The following is an 18830-nucleotide window of genomic DNA, read 5'->3' as shown; positions in this document are numbered from 1 at the left end:
TGAGTCCTTTCATACAAAGAAATTGGATCTAGCTTAAAAACTGAGCTCTTGGGAGCGATTGCCGTGGTTCAATGTTTTGCGTCGAAATCGGACGAACATGACGTCACTCTGACGTCATTTCCAGCCGACCTATGGTAGCTACGAAATTCAAATTTTGACACAAGGTGTCAAATAGATGCAGCCGAAGGTCCTGAAAGTTTGGCATCGATCCGTCAAGCGGTTTGGAAGTTATTGCAGAAAAACGGGAGGGGGGGCTATAAATAGCCCCCCCCAGTGGGGCGCGGGCTAAGTGGAATCGGACATAAATACCTGTTCTCACGACCTGACCACCGTGGCAGTCGGAGCATGACGCTCGGTTTTTCGCCTACCGTTTATGTTATTCACAGCCGCATTTACGATCCAGCCACCTGTTTGTTGTTGGTGTTATTGCTAGCGGAGGCACTTACTGACTTTTACAGCTTGATTGGTCGTAAACTGACCATCTTTCTTCTGACGCGTGTGCTTACATTGGTTAGACGTCTGAAGCTCCAGGACAATGCCCCTGTGTCGGTTACGTGACCCGTGACCTGCCGTCGCCCTTAGCCCACCCCATGTCACCGAGCAGTGGTGCTCGAGGCGAGTCACTCGGCATTTAACCGCCGTCCTTCGTAAACTGCTGGACCGCTGCACCGCCCGAGGCCTAGCCGGCGGCGGACTACACCCAGTGACGTCACTGACGCTATATAAAGGCGGCGCAGGTTGAACGAACGCCACAAGTGCTGGGTGCAGGAAGATCGCTGGGTGTTGATCGTTCACAGGTCGCGCATCACATATAGCAAGGTGGGTCACTAAACGTTTTTATCGTTTCGCGTGTCGGTTTTTTTTTTGCAGGAGAATAATTTTTTTACATTTTCATTCACCCGTCGTACGTCATTTATGACGTCTCTAACGGGCTAAATGCTGTAGGTGTAATTGTATAGTTGCATTGCCGTTCTACTTTTTAATTTTGTTTGTAGTTATTTACTTTACATGATGCATGGCTCTGTTTGCTTATCATGTTGCTATTTTTACATTATTAACTTTGTTCAAAATTCGCGCTGAATAACATCTAAACGAATCACACGATGCAAACCCATATCTGTTTAAATCTGTTTTGCTGTTTAAAAATGAATAAATAATATGAGTAAAAACCTAGTAATTAAAAGATAGTTATGTTATCATTCAATCTGCGCCACTATACCTACGTCAAGGCGGCGGTCCGATTGTAACACATCGTGTCGAGGGGGCGTTTTTGCATCCTCAATTCATATTGGCATCTGGGCCACATAGCGGCACATGGTAAGAGGCACTCGAAAAAGCGTAAAGAACATGAGGAATATACTTCGATCATTTAAGACAATTTTTTTAGGTCAGAACACCAGAGGTCATCAAACGTAAAATTTCCCGACTTCGACATTTAAACAAATGGACGCGTGGCTCGAGAACTACGCAATAAAGATGCAGAACCACAATGCTCATTTGAAAGCTACGTTCAAGTTATTTCGCTAAGGTGCCATCAGATTTAACCAGGAATATATGGTGAACTTCTTTGACTCCAGAGAGCATAAATTATGCAATATTATTACTATTTTTTCTCCAATATCTAACTTACGACTGAAAACAAAACACGGCCATTCGTACTTTCAACTGATTCGATCGGTAATCGGGATGTTGTTTCTCTTATCGAAATGGCCCAGATGAACTGTAGTTTTGACCCAAAATGTCACCTTTTAGCCTTCGCCGGCACAGGGAAGGGGGGAGGGGTTGATACAACCCCTCTAAGGTTGTTTCGCGAATAACTCGCGTAAAAAGCGGCAGATCACAACGAAACTTTCAGTACCCTCGCATTGATCAATTTTACACCAACCCTGAAAATTTCATGACCCTGACCTAAATGACCTTTGACCTGTGATCTCTTTTCCGAGACCATGTTTGGCCGGAATCGCGATTCGGCGTATGTCGGCTCGCATTAGCCGCGCGTTTGCAAGCTTTTCGTGGTTTCAAACGTTCAAACATGTGAGCTAATGTTGCTCCCATACATTAGGGTGAGTTTCAAGGTCACCTGAAGGTCAGGTCAGGTCATTGACCTTTGGTGACCTCGGGTGACCTCGGTTCACTTTTCCGAGTTTTACATGTTTCTAGGCTAGTTTTTGGAGCTGAATTCGAATTTAGCAACCATTTGAACATTTACGAAGTAGTTTTGGTGCCTTCGTAACATGTTCCGAAGCTGTCAGAGGCGGTTGACACGTATTACGAATACCCGTCACAGCCCCTACCGGTTGACCTGACCTGACCTGACCCGACCTGGTCTAAATGCCTAAAGACATCATCTCTGATCAAAACTAACACGATAATCGTGATCAGCACCCCGGAAAACCACATAACAGCCACACGTAACGACTTTCTAACAGGTCCCGATTTTCCCGCAAAATAGCCTGTGCCGGCGAGGGTTAGTTGACCTAAACTCATGACCTAACCGGAGAAGGGCATGCTGCATAACGGCCGACCTTTATCTTTGATTGGGGAAGCATCCAAGGCGCTTTATTCTGTCTCTTTCGCAAGTCATAAAAAATGTTATTGACTTCTTATGACCTTAGATGACCTCAAAGGTACAACGTGAGGTCACGCGTGCAAACTTACGCTTGCTCATTCAATATTCACTTGTTACAAAAAGTTTGTGTTGGGTATAACATTCCCCCAAGAGGCGCATTTCAATCTTCTCCCTTCGACGGTTCGCTGTGTCGTGAAAATAAGCGTCACAGTCGCGTGTCAATGTACCGCAAGCGTGAATGCACCCTTTATCTTAGCAAAGTTGCTGATGCGACCAGGTGGTGCAGTTAGTCAGGGTCCGATGGACGTGGGCTGATCCCTTCCCACGCCTCTGGGCAATCTGCAAGCATGCATATCTAACAGCTTCTCTGAGAGAGCAAGGAAGCTGTGCTGCGGTCATTGTCCTCTCATCTGCCGAGCGGCGGCGCCTCTGGGCAGATGCCGTGCAAATACGGCGTGATGTGGCGCTCTGCAGCATCATTCTCCAACAATAGAACGGTATTTGCTTATTCATTCTGTTTACTATGCGGTCGGCACCTGAAAGCCGGTTGCAAGAGTGGCAGCAGAGCAGTAAAGCAAGCATTGAGCCCTCGGTGAGCTATAAGCTGTCGAGCGATAATTTGTGCCAGCCTTTGATCATGCCCTACATATTTGCCCTCGGGAGCATCGAGTGAAATATTGGCCACGCTCCATGGTGCCCTGCAATGTTGCATGAAATAGGCATTACATTCTACCGAGGGTGGTATGTGAATGACGTCTTCCATATTGGCCAATTGACCGACTGCTGCAGGACAAATACCTGCCGCGGTGATTTAGCCTCATTAGAAACGGTTCGCCGTAGGAATTTGGTGAAAATAACCAGATAACCTGTGGTGCCAAATGTGATAATGAGAATCGAGCCGGAGAGTTTGGGGTGGTAGTCCATTTAACCGGGCGTCTCTACTTTTTGTCTGGTCAGAATAACGAAAGCCAATGGCACAACGTGTCCAATTAGCACTGATTACATGGATGCAGTTAAGAATTTCCTTCAACAGCCATTCTGTAAAATAACAATCAATAAGTCGATCAAGTGACGCTGCATTTGTCCCGAGAATATTGGAGCGCTCCACTTCTTATTGCCGTTTTTCTGGCGTTTTTAGTTGTGAATGCTCCTTATGCTCACGGTCCCGTGTTCCTGCCGCAGATGGTGACGAAGCTGATGCTGTTCGCCTGTCTGGTGGCTGCCGCACACAGCATGGCCCCGAGGAAACGCCAGAGGGCAGAGGTCATCGACGGACGGGTCGAGCTCGAGTACCAGGCGCGCATCACAGCCGTCAGGAAGGTCATCCGCGAGACCGTGAGTTCGAGACCCGCCGGCGACAGCTTTCGGTAGTCGGTAACGGTCGAAAATACATACTTAGGTAACGTTCGAAGAATGTGTACTTGCGGGCCCAGCTCTTAGGATGAGTATTGGGTCATAGTTATATCTAATTTGTTTGAGTTTGACTGATCATTTTTCGTAAAGGAAGCCGCAGATATCGTCTCTTATTGAGAGCAGCGTCGAACAATGCTGCACACAATGGAACCGTAAATATGTACATAAATACGATTCATTAAATTTAACTAGGAGTCGGTCACGTCTGTAAAAACATCACCAATTTTATCACCGTATCGTCACAAGCCTGTTTCCAAGACTATACAGTGCACAATCACCGCCCTAACCTGCCTTGAGTGCATGAGTGGAGCTTTTCCAGCGAAGTTGGTGGGCAAAGTCGTCAAACCTACAATACCCGATTGATAAGTCAAATAAGTTGCCACACTGAATCAATTTTTTACATCATAGAGACAAGCTTTTGCATTACACAAACATTTCAAACCTCCTGAGTACGAAAAAGGTTGATTTACAAAGCAACAAAGTCCTACAGATCAGCTAAACTTGGTGGAGCAAAACGCTTATTGGTGGGGCAAAATGGCATGTTGGTGGGATGAAGCTTCGCCCCTGATTGAGTGTGACGCCTTTCCGATCGCCCCGTCCCCCAGGAGTTTATCACCAAGACTCAGACCATCATCGACTCGCCGTACTGCGTCAGCTACTCCAAGGACCTGCCGGCCTGCACGCCCAGCGATCCGGAGCCCGTGCAGCCGACCAAGACTGTTAGGTGAGGGGCGCGGCTCGACCGGCGACGGGACAGATTGGAGTGACATGTCTTACTCATTTATCGTTTCATGTATACGTTTATGTATTTGATTTTTATTTTTATGCTTATTTGCCGTTCTAAATCCTCAACAAAGTTTCTTTTGTTATAAAGTTTTAAAAGTTTTGTTTTCAGGTGTGTAAGCAACTGTTAAACAAGCTAGTATTCAAACTGAGCATCATTCATATAGATCTGATAGTATTTGCGATTTTGTCCTCCAATTTATAGCGTTATCAGGCAATGCCAAGTCAATGAGGATGGTCACATGCTCACCCCGTGATAATGCTGCACTGACTACCGTTACGATACCGCCCTAACCGAAGTTGTCTCTGTCTCAGGCGGATGGCCAAGTCTCTGGCGCCGGAGCCGGCAGCCGTGGGCAGCGCGGCTCCCGAGCTGGTGTCCTCCCTCTCCGAAGCCGGCCAGCCTCAGATCATTGAGCTCTCCGGGGTCAACGAGGAGTGCATCAACCAGAATAGCGGCGTCACCTTCCTCACCACCATGCTGACGACGCAGACGGTGACGGTGACGCGCACCCGGCCAGGGGCGCAGACCGTCACTATCAGCATCGACGGCTGCCTGCCGTCACCGATGCCGTTCAACGCACCCACCTGCTAGCCTGCCACCTGGCGGCGATAGTATGAAGCAGTGCTTATATAGATGACGCGGCAGTCGCCTGAGTGGTGAAACGGTATGCGGTATCGTCATGGCGTTTCACTGAGGGTGACCTGCCAATCGCGTTTTCTAGCGAAAGCGATCAAGGGTTTGTTGGGTAATTAAATGTTTGCTGTTCGTTCAAACGGTCAGTATTGTAGATGGCATTACTGATGGCCAGCAACTCAGCTTCGCTCTTATATGGAGTGATAAATCGCTAATGACCATCACATTGATTCAAAGGCATTGTTTTCAGGTGTGAAACTCGTGTTTTACGTTTCATGGACGCATATTGTGACGCACTGGTCGGAAAATGATGTTTAAATGTGTGATTCACTGCAGACACATCCGCAATAAAACTTCATATGATAACGTATCTAAGACTTTGTGCTCGTTTCTCTTCGAGGCGTTTTTTTTTTAAAATAAATTACATGATATAATTTGTGCTCACGGGTATGTATTTAGATATTGCAGCTTTCAATAAGACATACTTATAGATTTAGTCTAAATGCAAACAATTTAACACTAACACAAGACGCTGCCCACATAGTATAGGTACGTTTTGCAACTCACGATACAACAGCATCGGATTTAACCGCAACACGCGAGCTTATTTGCGAGAAAGCAGTCAGTCTCTTGCGGTACCTATAGCGAGATTTCATGGCCCGAAGTGTGGTTTGATATCGTCTTGCGTTTTTAGAACGCCACTTCAGTTTGACATGCGATCTATGCCAGCACACACCCAGCACACATCCAGCACATACTTATTCAGCAAACATCAGCACTCAGCAGCACAAAAATCCACTACTCTGCAGCAGCGTACGGTAGATATCTCTGACTTCAACACACAACTAAGCTGCGAGTGGCCAATCGTGTGTGGCAGTCGCACAATTCATAACGTCACGTCATAATTTACGCCGCGATCAAGTAGCTCACAGTTACAGCTCGTTCATTAGGGTAAGTTACAAGCTGTGCTCGCTGCTGGTCATGATATAGTTATTTGTCATCGCCCAGCAAATTCCACTCATGATTCTGTCACAATGACAAATGACACGTCAAGTCACTCATACCTGTGCCACACTCACAGGCTCCTAGCTCCCACCCCGTGACTACTAACAGGCATTCACACTTCCACGACGCCTGAAACCCAATATTTAGACTTCAGCAATAAACTGGTCATTAGTAGCGAACATGATGCTCCCTGTTCAAAGTAATGTAACTTTCTTCCCCAACCGAGCGCTCGTCACAGCAGACGCGCCAAGCAATATGAACATATGAATTAGTCACACTTGCTTCTCCTCATAGTAGCAAAACGCCACTTTTACCAGCGCATCACCAAGTGTAACTCCACGCCATTCCGTTTGATGGCAATTGCTCGCTCAATGTCAGCGATCTTCCATTCCAGTTCAGTCTTCTGCAGACTTGTGAAGTAGCGTATGCACCGAGTTGGGTTCAGCGAGCGGTTAAAAAGTCACTACTACCGGCATTCAATACAGCTGCTGGTAAACATAGACACAACTGATGCAGCCACGATAACATAAGGGCATATTGTATCGCCGCTAATGGATTCTCCTTTGGTCTTGTGCAACCTACAGACAGACATTAGACCATCGTAGGTTTGTTTTATAAATATGGTCCTTCAAATAATAAATAATGCATACGATCCCAACAAATAAAGTAAAACACTTCAATAAAATAGCCACGACATAAGGCCATTACAGCCCATCAATTATGACATCAGACTATGTAGATTAATGCAATGACAACATAAAACAATATTGTTGAAAAATACATGTTCTAGTACACCCTTTACTACATCTATTCACTGCATGTATTCTGCACGCCTTGTTGATAATCAGCAGACAAACGCACCACCTCTCACTGCCCCTTCTCTATGCGGAAGCTCCTGCTGGCGTATTGTCGTGGGTCTATTGTCTCGAAGCGGTGTGCTCTCGGCCCCCTTTTGTTCTTTGAGCCACACCGCATCACGCTGGGCCGTCCCCGGACCTGGGGCATTTCCGCAGTCGTGTTTGGATCCGGATCCCTGTCTAACTTCGTATCTGGATCCGGATTCGGGTCCAGAATCTCGCCTGGATCCGTGTCTGAGGTCTACTCGGGTCCACGTATCCATTTTCGTGGTCCGCTAAGGACCCAACTCCAGATCCGTACCCGGATATGTCGGACTCATGTAATTACAGGTCCGGACTCGTGTCCTGAGCCCACTCTGGGGTTCGAGGGTTCACTCCGAGGTCCGTGGATCCACACTGGATCCGCGGATCCACATTCAGAGTCCAGGGTCTCCTCTGGGGCCCGAGGATCCACCCTGGCGCCTGTGGATCCACTCCGGGGTCCGGGGTCCACGCTGGGGTCTAGCTCTCCGGGTATTACGTTGCACAGGCACAGGCCGGCGAGTGCTCCGAGCGAGCCTCGACAAACTGTTTGACGTTGAAGGTGCCGCCGTTTGGATACAGTCGCCGGTGAAGCAGGTCCCTGACGAGAGAGGGACGCGGTCAGAGGTTAGAAGAGGGTGGATTTAGTCAACTTAGTCGACATTCAGTCACAATCAGTCGTGACTCATGAATGGAATCCAGTAAACAATTAGAGACGAGAAGGATTTTGACGCAAGTGTGAGCACTTGCGAATTACTCATTACATAGCAATGAAACGCGTTGTGAACGACCGTATACGGCGTTACGGTAAAATAAAGTCGAACATCCCGCATGAGTTATATTTTGACTTGCGCTGTTCTCACAATGCCTGTCACTAACCCATGGTTGTCGATTTGTATACCTTTGGGGGTGCTGCAGCACCCCCAATGCTCAAATGAGCACCCCCAATGGTTTTCCGGGCACCCCCAATGATTTTGTCCCTCAATAACTCCCACTAACTCTGCTTGAATTGTTCTGCAGTCCTTCACTACTAAAAATAAAACAATTACGCAATTTACAATGCATGAAATAAAGATGTAAAGAAAAGAAAAGTTAGATTTAAGAAGAAGGGCGAAAAAAGACGTTAAGTTGCAAAGACACTGGTGTGAGTCCGTCGTACACGGGTGTCGGACCCTTAGAGCTGCCGGCGCGTACCCTTTACAAGCCGGCAGGGGGCTCCAGAGACCGGCGACGGGCCCTCAGAGACCGGCAAAGGGCCATCAGAGGCCGGTGGTACCTTCAGAAACCCTGTGAGGTCGTTTTTAGAGACCGGAACGGACTCAGACCCCGATGGGGCCCTCAGAGTCGCCGGTGTGGGGCCTTCAAATGTCACCGGTGGCAGGGTAGCCGTCACATGCGCACTTGTGGAGCCTTCAGAAGCTACGATGTTGGGCCCTCAGAGCCGCCGATATAGGGCCTTAAGAGGCATTAGTGTGGGACCCTCAGATATGGCAATGTGGGCCCCTCGGACTGGAGGCGCCGGTGTGGGGGCTTCACAGTCGCCGGTGACGGCCCTCACAGGCGCCGTTGTGGGGGCTCTCAGAGACACTGGTTTAGGGCCATCACAGGCGCGCGTGGGGCGCTCAGAACTGCTGTTACGGAACGGACCCTTCATAGGCCGACAAGAAGATATCAAGAGGTCACCGGTGCCTTCAGGAGCCTTGTGGGTTTCTCAGAGACTGGCATGGTGCGCTCAGACGCCGCTGGGAGCCTCCGAGTCACCTGTGTGGGGCCGTCAGGGTCGCTGGTAACTGACAAAGGCCCTCAGAACCGCCCATGTAGGGTTTTTAAAGGCATTGTTGTAGGGCCTCAGAGTTAGGGGTGTGGGGCCCTCAGAGACGCCGGTGTGGCGCTCAGGGGCGCCGGTGAGGGCCCTCACAGTCGCCGTTATAGAGGCCCTCAGAGAAATGGGTGTCTGGGGCCATTACAGGAGGGTGTGCACTGTGCAACTCCTAGAGCTGGCCCCCTATAGGCCGGTTAAGACCCCCAGAGGCCGACAAGTGGCCCTCAGAGGCTGGCTTGGGGCCCTTTCTTAATGTTAGTTCTTGTGGGCCCATGAGGTGTTCTTACGAGCCCTGTGGGGCCCTTCTGAGTCCAAATATAGCCAACGTGGACCCTCAGCGGCCAATTGGCGCCGCAGGGCCCCTCATGCCCGAATAACCCGATGGGCCCCTGAATCTGATGGGGGGGGAGGGGGGAGCATGTGCCTAACGGGCCCACCTGGCTACGCCACTGAGGAAAATCGTAAACCCGTAAATATCGAAATGCGATCACCTGTCATTTTTTTCAGCGATTATTGTGATCGTCTGATTAACGCCAGAGCCTCGTAGCTATACCGTTGCCTCCCGCGCAATGTCCGCCCCTGCGGACCGCAGGGGCTGCTGCACCGGTGCTAATCGCGGTCATCGGTTTCTGTCACCTTATTACAGAGGTGCCGGGGCTGCTGCCGAGCTGCTGGCAAATGTACGAGTTTTTTCGGAAAGATGTTTATGTAATGAGGAAGCCAAGTACTAGGACGACCAGAATGATTTTGAAGAACGTTCAACCTTTGGGAAATATTAGTGGAAATCCCGGGATTATCAGTACCTTATGGGGATACCCATTACCCAACCGTGCCTTGTACGGTTGTGCCCCATGGCAAAGCTGCAACCTTTCACCCGGTGCAGGGGTTGAGCAGTGGCCAGTGAGCACCCCCAACCATTTTGAAAAATCGACGCCCCTGCTGACTAACCATTACCATTGATAATAAGTATTCAGTAAATAATGATAATCATTTGTGTTTACGGAGCAGAATCCCCGGCCTGACCTGGCTATGGCGCTGAAGGCGAGCTCCACGTTCATCCCCGTTTTGGCCGACGTCTCCATGAAGACGACGTTGAACTCTCGCGCCAGGCGCTCGCCGTCATCGGACTGAACGACTCGGTCCTCTGAGCGGTCACACTTGTTACCTGTGGGAGGGACACTGGTCACAATTGTTACCTGTGGGAGGGACAGTGGTCACAGTTGTTAACTATATGGAGACAAAGTGATCTCGTTTGCTAAAAATTGAGCATGAGCGTTCACATTTGTGGCCTACTGAGAAGGGCTCTGGTCACGTTTGTTATTTATATAAACAGAGCCATCACAATCGTTACCTGCAGAAAGAAACGTTAACGCATTTTACCCATTCTGGAATATCAAGTTCACTTTTACACGGCCTTTGGTAAAACTAATTTTAAATTCCATATTCATCCTCGCGGCTGAAATCAGTTACATGCTATTAGCATCGATTAAACATAATGAGTCATTCCAGGCGACATTTTTAGCACGACATAAATTAGGATCGTCCTAAATTGGTGTGTACTTACCCAGCAACATTATGACGACATTATCTTGGGCGTATTCTCTAATCTCAGCTAACCAGGCGCGCGTATTCTCGAAGCTTGTCTTGTTTGTGACGTCATAAAGAAGCAAAAGTGCTGTAAACAAAAACTAGTGTGAGCGAAACACTAAAGCAGTGCCCACTTTAGTCTTTAGTCACCAATGAACTGCAGCTTTTCCTTAACAAAAATAGTTAACCACTAGGGTTACCCGCGTGCTCCGCAACGCGAAGGGGGATTTTTTGACCCGTGGGTATTGGGTTGGTCTGTGTCGATTTGCTTGGTAGATATCCATTTCGTTCGATTGCTTTTTGACGGCCAAGCATTTTGTAAGAAAACAAAAAGATACATCGCATCGAGGTGCCCGTGTCGTATTATCATGCGTTCTACTTTAGAATGATTCGAAAACTGGCGTGAAGTCTTTTGAGGGCCATCAATGAATTTCGCTAAAAATGACAATGTAATGGTTTGGAACATTTACATTTTTATGGATACTGTTACTAATCATGCAAAAATGAAGAGTGAATATTGGACAGAATTGAATGCTCTATCCAATGGTACCATATTCAATTGCCAAAGGTATCAGGTTATGCAGCAAACCCCGTGTGATTAATAAAGTGGCACAAAATTGACAAACACCATTTTCTCCTGTGATTTGCACCACCTTGATTTGGATCAATCAGCTTTTCACAATTTTTATATGAGAGGCGGTACCTTTCTCTTGCAAATAGGCGTTGATTCAACTCGCTCCATTTAACGGTCACCTAAAAATAAATTTAATTCCAAAATCCCTCATAAACCGCAATTTTTCAAATAAAAGTGCCCTCTCCGGTGCACGTGGCGCGTGCTATCCTCTGCATTGCACACCATTCAATAGCCCGTTCAATTCTGTACACGATGCTGTTTTCCCCGTGCCGGTCGGACCCCTGGTCACCAAGATATTGCACGGGAACTGGACCCGTGTCGGCCAAAATTAGCCGTTTTCTCCCGATTTCGCACGCCGATTTATACATGTAAAGTCTATGACGCGAATTTGCACTTTTTGAGCACGCGCCACGCGCTCCCTATCAATCCGATCGAGCTGAGACCCCTCAAAGGCACGTCGCGCATCCTTGATCTATAAGTTGTGCAAATTTCACCGGGCTAGGTGCAACGGTCTGGCCTGTAGTCCACGCAAAGCACGACCAAGTCGGGACCTCGGTAACGGACAGACGCACCCTCCTCAAATAGTAATATAGAAAATAGAAGAATAGATTGCACATGCGTGGGCTCGAAACACCAACAACAAAAAGTCAATCACGTTGGATTAGTAGACAATCCACCGATCGATTAGAAGTTTATAATAATCGGGTAGGTGAATTAGCAGCTGTTGATTTCAGGATATCAAAACACAGGCTAAAGAACCAGTATAACGCCTTATGGGGCGACTAACGGAGCGAGCGAGAGGGTGGGCCTTGCACGTGCGAAATTTCGAGAGGGTACCTCCAACTGACTTGTGCACGGCACCCTACTAACCGGTCTCTAGCGATGTGCCAAATTTGAGCACAATCGGCCCAGCCGTTCTCGAGATCTGGAAGCGGCACCCTGCACGTGCGCACGTGCAAAATGGGTCCCAACTGACTTGTGCACGGCACCCTACTAACTGGTCCCTAACCGTGTACCAAATTTGAGCGCCATCGGTCCAGCCGTTCTCGAGATCTGGAAACGACCCCTGCACGTGCGCACGTGCAGCAGCACCCCAACCTTAACACATGCAGATGGATGATCTGATGGAGACCTAACTGTGTACCGAGTTTCAATTCAATCGGCCCAGCCGTTGTGCCGTTATTGAGGTTGCAATTTTGGGGGTTCTTAAAAAATGTCCAACTTTACCACGCGCCACGTGCGGTGGTTGGCAAGAACGCATGGTGGCCATCACACCACAGAACTTTTACGTCCAAGTGACATTCAGTAAAGAAGACCGCTTGTCAATCGGATGTCCCGTTCCTAAGATATTAGCTTTTGAAGAGCGTCCCCACGGCCGGCCGGCCGGCCGCTCATACTCAGGATTTTCCCTTAATTCAGTATGAGACTCCGCTCGCTTCGCTCGCTCCGTAACCAGAGTTCGATTTATGAAACGCTAGAACCTTTGTCTCAATCAGTGGCTCCGGGTGGATTGTATTGCGGGACAGTCTAGCTACCCGGCGATATCACGTACTGCGGCACAGCCTAACTCCCGGGCGGCAGCGTGTTTTCCACTGCGCGCCGCAACCGTCGGTAGTCTGTCTCATCTCTCTCAGTCTTTAGGACGATAGCTATGTTTGTGTGTACAGATCAAGTGTGGCGAGTCTGTAGACAAGTCTAATTCTCGCCGTGTCTGCCTAACTCTCACCGTGAGCGTCCCGGTAGTAGGCGTGTGTCACCGACCGGAACCTCTCCTGTCCAGCCGTGTCCCAGACCTGCAGCTTCACCTTGGCACCGTCCACCTCCACCACCTTGTTCTGTAACACATTCAACAGCAGGTCCTCCATTACACAGCTGTAGTGCACTGTGGGCTGTATCAGACAGTTACATTTACACTCCGACATGTAAGCACCAACCGACTCGGAATTGTACCGTCGCAGTGGCCTGAAACCGACAGGTAGTGAATTGTACACAACACTTGTGAATTTAGGTAACAAATTTATTTAGGGCGGTGGATGGCTTCTGGATAAAGTGTTAATTTGCACGTTAAAAGTCAAGTGTAAGACTCGATGCGATCAGGAATTAGGATAGCACACGTCATAAACCTCAGCACGAAGCGCAGTTATCTTTTATTGATTAAAAAAGCACAGTTAAAGAAGGCTTTATCTCCAAAAGCACAGCACAGTTTGTATCACCAGTATAACGCCTTATGGGGCGACTAACGGAGCGAGCGAGAGGGTGGGCCTTGCACGTGCGAAATTTCGAGGGGGTACCTCCAACTGACTTGTGCACGGCACCCTACTAACCGGTCTCTAGCGATGTGCCAAATTTGAGCACAATCGGCCCAGCCGTTCTCGAGATCTGGAAGCGGCACCCTGCACGTGCGCACGTGCAAAATGGGTCCCAACTGACTTGTGCACGGCACCCTACTAACTGGTCCTTAACCGTGTACCAAATTTGAGCGCCATCGGTCCAGCCGTTCTCGAGATCTGGAAACGACCCCTGCACGTGCGCACGTGCAGCAGCACCCCAACCTTAACACATGCAGATGAATTATCTGATGGAGACCTAACTGTGTACCGAGTTTCAATTCAATCGGCCCAGCCGTTGTGCCGTTATTGAGGTTGCAATTTTGGGGGTTCTTAAAAAATGTCCAACTTTACCACGCGCCACGTGCGGTAATTGGCAAGAACGCATGGTGGCCATCACACCACAGAACTTTTACGTCCAAGTGACATTCAGTAAAGAAGACCGCTTGTCAATCGGATGTCCCGTTCCTAAGATATTAGCTTTTGAAGAGCGTCCCCACGGCCGGCCGCTCATACTCAGAAATTTCCGTTAATCTAAGGAAAGACTCCGCTCGCTTCGCTCGCTCCGTAATAACAGCTGTTTATTATGCATAGTAATTGCCACTTGACAGAATAACCGAACTTAGAAAATACACTTTAGTAAAGACAGATACTTATAGGCGAGCCAATGAGAAACTTTTCCGCCATATATTATCTAGCTGTATCAGTCTGTATCAGAAGCTGGAGCCCATTCTCTCACAGACATCGTCCATGCACATACGGCAGCGTCTGTCTGTGTATTTTTAGCCCTACCGTGAGCGGCAAGACGCCGTATCAATCATCGCCTGAGGATTACGTCACTGGACCAAACACTTCTGTTGATGAGCGTTGTCATGGTAACGCCAGTATTTCGGTAATCTCGTGGGGCAGGCGCAGCAGCCGCGCCAGCCGCGTTTGGCGTCGCCGCCAGTCGTGACCACGGTGCTGTTCATGTCCAATAATTGGGCCCACGCCCCACCCCCACCCATACACGGCACGGCACATGGCCAGGGTACTTACATGGAGAGGGACGGACGGCAGACTGGCTCTCGATCAAGAGACGAGAGACGAGAGACGAGAGGAAGGGAGGAGGGGAGCACTTGTAAAAAGAGAATGATGTTGGCCAGTGCGCTGCGGCAAAGAGGCTGACTCAGGCCCGTTTGGCGCAGGAAGGATGAATGAGGGTTGAGGATAGCAAGCGGCCGTAACGTGTAACATGAGGGAGTTCACCTCTTGAAGTTGGATGGGGTTGTGCCGATTCAATATTTGACAGTTTTGATCGCGTAAACGTCGTTCATTGAAATCATTTAGCCGATAGATTGAACTGAAGCCTATCGGATCGGTATTCATTAAATACAGAATTGAGATGAGGTCAATGTCGGTACAATGAGTCATCTCAATAATTACTCAGGTCGAGGGCAGCGTTTGCATTAGATATCAGTAGCTTTCAGTCTTCTTAGTGCTTGTGCAAGGAGCATTTGTACATTAAAATACTTTGTGAATGACCTCTCCTTGAAATTGTATGTAGGATATATTTTACAAAAAGTCAAATACAGAAATGATAAATTTTCGAAATTTTTATTTGAATTTTGAATGTGATTTGACAAAGATCCGTGATCGAAAATTTATCATTTCTGTATTTGACTTTTTGTAAAATATATCCTACATACAATTTCAAGGAGAGGTCATTCACAAAGTATTTTAGATATCAGTAGCATGAAACATGTCAATGAATTGCCCTGACACATGAGGTATTGCACTACTAGATCAAATCGCTATCCGGGATGGCGTTGGACGTGTATTCCAGGAGTCGGGTGTCACATTTATCGCTCCACGAGCTCCTCACACTGAATTGAACGTCCTCCCACGGGGCAGCTCCGCCGACTCACGTCCCATCAGTTGAGAAATGAGACCCTCTCATCTCCAGCTGAGGCAGTTTGCCGTAACTGAACAGCCCATGAACGGACGCTACTTGGGAGCTATGAACTGGAGCGGAGGTCAGGTGGCGGACAGTCTCTTAGCAGCAAGTCGTTTCAACTTTCTGATGACTAATTTCTTTCTATCGTCTGTCATTCATGGGTGCAAAGGCAATGTCTCTCTATGCCGTGTTTGGCTAGTTTATTCCTTAATTTTTCTTAACCCTAGAACGCCTAGGGGGGGGTTGTATCAACCCCCCCCCCCCTGAGGTTTTTTCGAAGTGCACGCTAAACGGCTTGTCGTAGCGGGCTGAAATTTTCAATACCCTCTGGAGCAACCTTTGCGCATCTTTTGCCGAAAAAAAATTGATCGGGTCATGTCAGGTCACGGAGTTATGACGTCATAAGAGGTACAGCCTCCGGCCGACAGTTACCAAACGTGTGCGCCGAATCCCTAGGTTTTCTGCCGGTGATACCCACATTGTTTGATGGATCATGATGAAACTTCCCATGCATGTTGGGGCAAGCATTGGCTATCGTGTGGTGCAAGAAAATTGACCGGGTCAGGTCAGGTCACGGAGCTATGACGTCACAAGAGGAACAGCGTCCGGTACTATTTTTGAAAAGCGCCCGAACCACTATTTTGCTAATTCTTGTCACCTCAATGGGAATATGCAGCAATATTAGCTTCTATAGGGAGCAAATGGACCTCCCAAATCCAAAAATACAATCAGATTTCAAAAATTTAAATTTTGATTTTTCGAATTTCTGCCGCCGACTGTGACCTTGCCGACTTCCGGCGCTCCCAACGCGCCATTTTTAGAGCTAGGGAAACGAAATACATACCAAACGATAGAGAATTAATCAAGGAACACGATAGTGAAGGTTTCAAGTCGATATCTCCCACCGTTTTGCCGCAATCGCCGCGGAAAGTTGAAAAAAGTTTGATTTTTTCGGAAAATTTGACCTTTGACCGGTCATAAGTAGGTCAAATGTTGACCTAGGACCAAAAAATATACCACCAATCGCGAGATCTCGTTGAGAGCAATCCGTTGGTTTTTCCGCTAAGCTCTACGACCTTCCGTTTCGAAACGCCAGGGGGGGGGTCGTAACAACCCCCCCCCTGGTCGTTCGTGTTATGAGAAATGGCCTGGTCGTGCGAGGGTTAATGATTCTCTGCCGTCGGTTAATTTTTTTTGCGTGCATTCGGTGATAAATGGGCGATTCCTAACAGCTAAAACGGTTTGAGCAATATCGATGTTATGGTCAATAATTTAATAACAATGAGTTTTTAGATAAGAGGACTTGTAGTCTATTGATATCTTGTGGACATTGACTATATTTATACCTCGGACATTGACTATCTATTGCTCCAAAACGGTCACTCAATTCACTTCAGAGAAGTCCCGACATCCGACCAGACCAGCCTATAAAGCGACACACCCACGGAGACCAGAGAGCCCACTGCAGCCGGCAGCGTTCGCCGGGACTGGAAATGACAGAGTGCCCGACTTTCTCGTACGCCGTCCACGGAGAGTGCTCACATAAAGAATACTTGTCAGCCCAGCCGTTCACCGGCAGCCGCCTACTCCGAAGACTGAACAGTGTCGCTTTATTTGGACGGGGTACTGGAATAGCTGACCTTTAAGGCCTGGCTACACTATGCGTTTTCTGCGTGCGTTTTTGCAGGTTTGCGTGTTTTGCGTAATATCGTTTTAGGAAAAAAGTTATAAACAATATAATTTTTACTTTGGTTATATACAAAAGCTAATATAACTCTTATGTAACTAAAATTTAAGGTGAAAAACATCACAAAAACGTAATATCGTTCTTTTTTCTAGAACGACATCACGCAAAACACGCAAACACGCAAAAAACGCACGAAGAAAACGCATAGTGTAGCCAGGCCTTTAGTGCTGCGCTTCAAGATATTTGTTTTGCAGGTAATATAGGCCGTGCACTATGGCGCAGTAGGTACACACTACACTGCCTATCGGTAAAGCCTTACGATCATGGATGTGCGTTCTAGGAACAACCGATCCATTCTTAGCCGTGATTGATGCTGAATCGAGCACGATCATTCCCGGGCCAGGCTAAGCTCCTCCAGCGTTGATAGGGGCATGTATCATCGGGACGGTGTTATGTAACAAGGTGCTCATTATACTCGTGCTGTTGAAATGTTAGGTGTGTGCATTGTATGGCGCCATTCATCTATACAAATACATCGGTTGCTTGGTAGGCATATAACTGCAGAGCAGCCTATAGCTTCTGGTCTTCTGGCCGGCCTTCTGTTTGCTGAGCCATTTGGTCGTCGGCAGCGGTCGTCTGGGGGATATGTAAATACGCTTTTCCCATTCCTGGTCAAACTGTATCATCCGATATGTCCCTATTTCTTTGTTGTTGAGTTTCTCTGTTTCCAAAGGCATTTTTTCTAATCTGTTCATGATACGAAACTGCATTTGGCAACTAGCTACTGCATTTGTACTACTGCAAACTACTGCAAGCTGCATTAGCACATATACTGCAAACTGCACTGCACTGGTACATCCGGCTAACGTGAGCAACCAGCCAATAGTTGCATGAATAGAATGCCACGATTTTTGCGATTGCGTTGCAATCCAAAGTTAATTCATGCTTAACCCTCGCCGGACCTATTGGTTTTCTACATACGCGCCGGCCGAGGGGGGGGGGGGCGGGTACGACCCCCCCCTCGCCGTTTCGCCCCTGGTGGAGCTAGCGCGTCGCGGAAAAAACGAGCGTGTGCGCCGTTACGAGACGCAGAGATTGGTACCCGATTTTAAGGTCCTAGGTCAACCGGTGACCTCTGAGGTCAGGTCAAGTGCCCCAGGGTACGGTTCAGTTTTTGGTGAATAACTTCGCAAAAAACGGCCGCAGAGCGCCGATTTTGGCAGCATCGTGTTCGCCTCGCTCAGGCGCGTCGAATGATATACTTTTTGTCCGGGTCAGGTCAACTTGGGGTGTTGACCTCAGGTCAAGGTCAGGTCAGCACCCCCAGGTCACGAAGTTGGTTGAAAGAGGTCATGTCGCATATCATTCGATTCGGCAGGCCTTCCTGAGTCCATTGGTGCCTTTCCCGACTCGCTAGCTCAATTTGATCAAGAGTTATTGACGAAAAACTAATTTGACCTTGATGACGTCATAAATGACGTCACGCAAAGTCAACATTGCAAAAGTAACGCATCTAACCTTGCAAGGAGTGCATCAAATCACGATTCTGTGT

At 48.1% G+C, this 18830-nt stretch overlaps 2 protein-coding genes across 4 annotated transcripts in view; one reads left to right on the top strand and one right to left on the bottom strand.

The window, feature by feature from the left end:
- The first annotated feature begins 451 nt into the window (after positions 1-451).
- LOC122380070 lies at positions 452-5772 on the top strand. The gene is made up of 4 exons (XM_043362863.1): positions 452-819; positions 3752-3904; positions 4588-4706; positions 5081-5772. The coding sequence occupies exons 2-4, from the start codon at positions 3752-3754 to the stop codon at positions 5358-5360; spliced, it is 552 nt and encodes a 183-aa protein (XP_043218798.1). The 5' UTR covers positions 452-819; the 3' UTR covers positions 5361-5772.
- Positions 5773-7236: 1464 nt separating this feature from the next.
- The window catches only part of LOC122380068 (ras-related protein Rab-37-like), a 49872-nt gene continuing 38278 nt past the window's right edge, over positions 7237-18830 (bottom strand). For all 3 annotated transcript variants that reach the window (XM_043362860.1, XM_043362862.1, XM_043362861.1), the window contains 4 exons: positions 13055-13163; positions 10672-10782; positions 10131-10272; positions 7237-7886 (listed from right to left, as the gene is read on the bottom strand). In XM_043362860.1, coding sequence (XP_043218795.1) covers positions 7781-7886; positions 10131-10272; positions 10672-10782; positions 13055-13163 — 468 coding nt within the window. In that variant the 3' untranslated portion in view covers positions 7237-7780. The remainder of the gene's footprint in view (positions 7887-10130; positions 10273-10671; positions 10783-13054; positions 13164-18830) is intronic.

Source organism: Amphibalanus amphitrite, unplaced genomic scaffold (genome assembly GCF_019059575.1).
Source record: "Amphibalanus amphitrite isolate SeventyFive unplaced genomic scaffold, NRLGWU_Aamphi_draft 000090F_arrow, whole genome shotgun sequence".
NCBI classification, from domain to species: Eukaryota; Metazoa; Arthropoda; class Thecostraca; order Balanomorpha; family Balanidae; genus Amphibalanus; species Amphibalanus amphitrite.
The sequence above is the reverse complement of the archived record's forward strand: the minus strand, read 5'-3'. Positions and strand labels throughout refer to the sequence as shown.

Coding starts and splice junctions, on each gene's coding strand:
- LOC122380070 (XM_043362863.1), top strand. CDS start 3,752: ATGGTGACGAAGCTGATGCTGTTCGCCTGTCTGGTGGCTGCCGCACAC. Junction 3,905..4,587: donor GGAAGGTCATCCGCGAGACC/GTGAGTTCGAGA, acceptor CCCGTCCCCCAG/GAGTTTATCACCAAGACTCA. Junction 4,707..5,080: donor CAGCCGACCAAGACTGTTAG/GTGAGGGGCGCG, acceptor TCTCTGTCTCAG/GCGGATGGCCAAGTCTCTGG.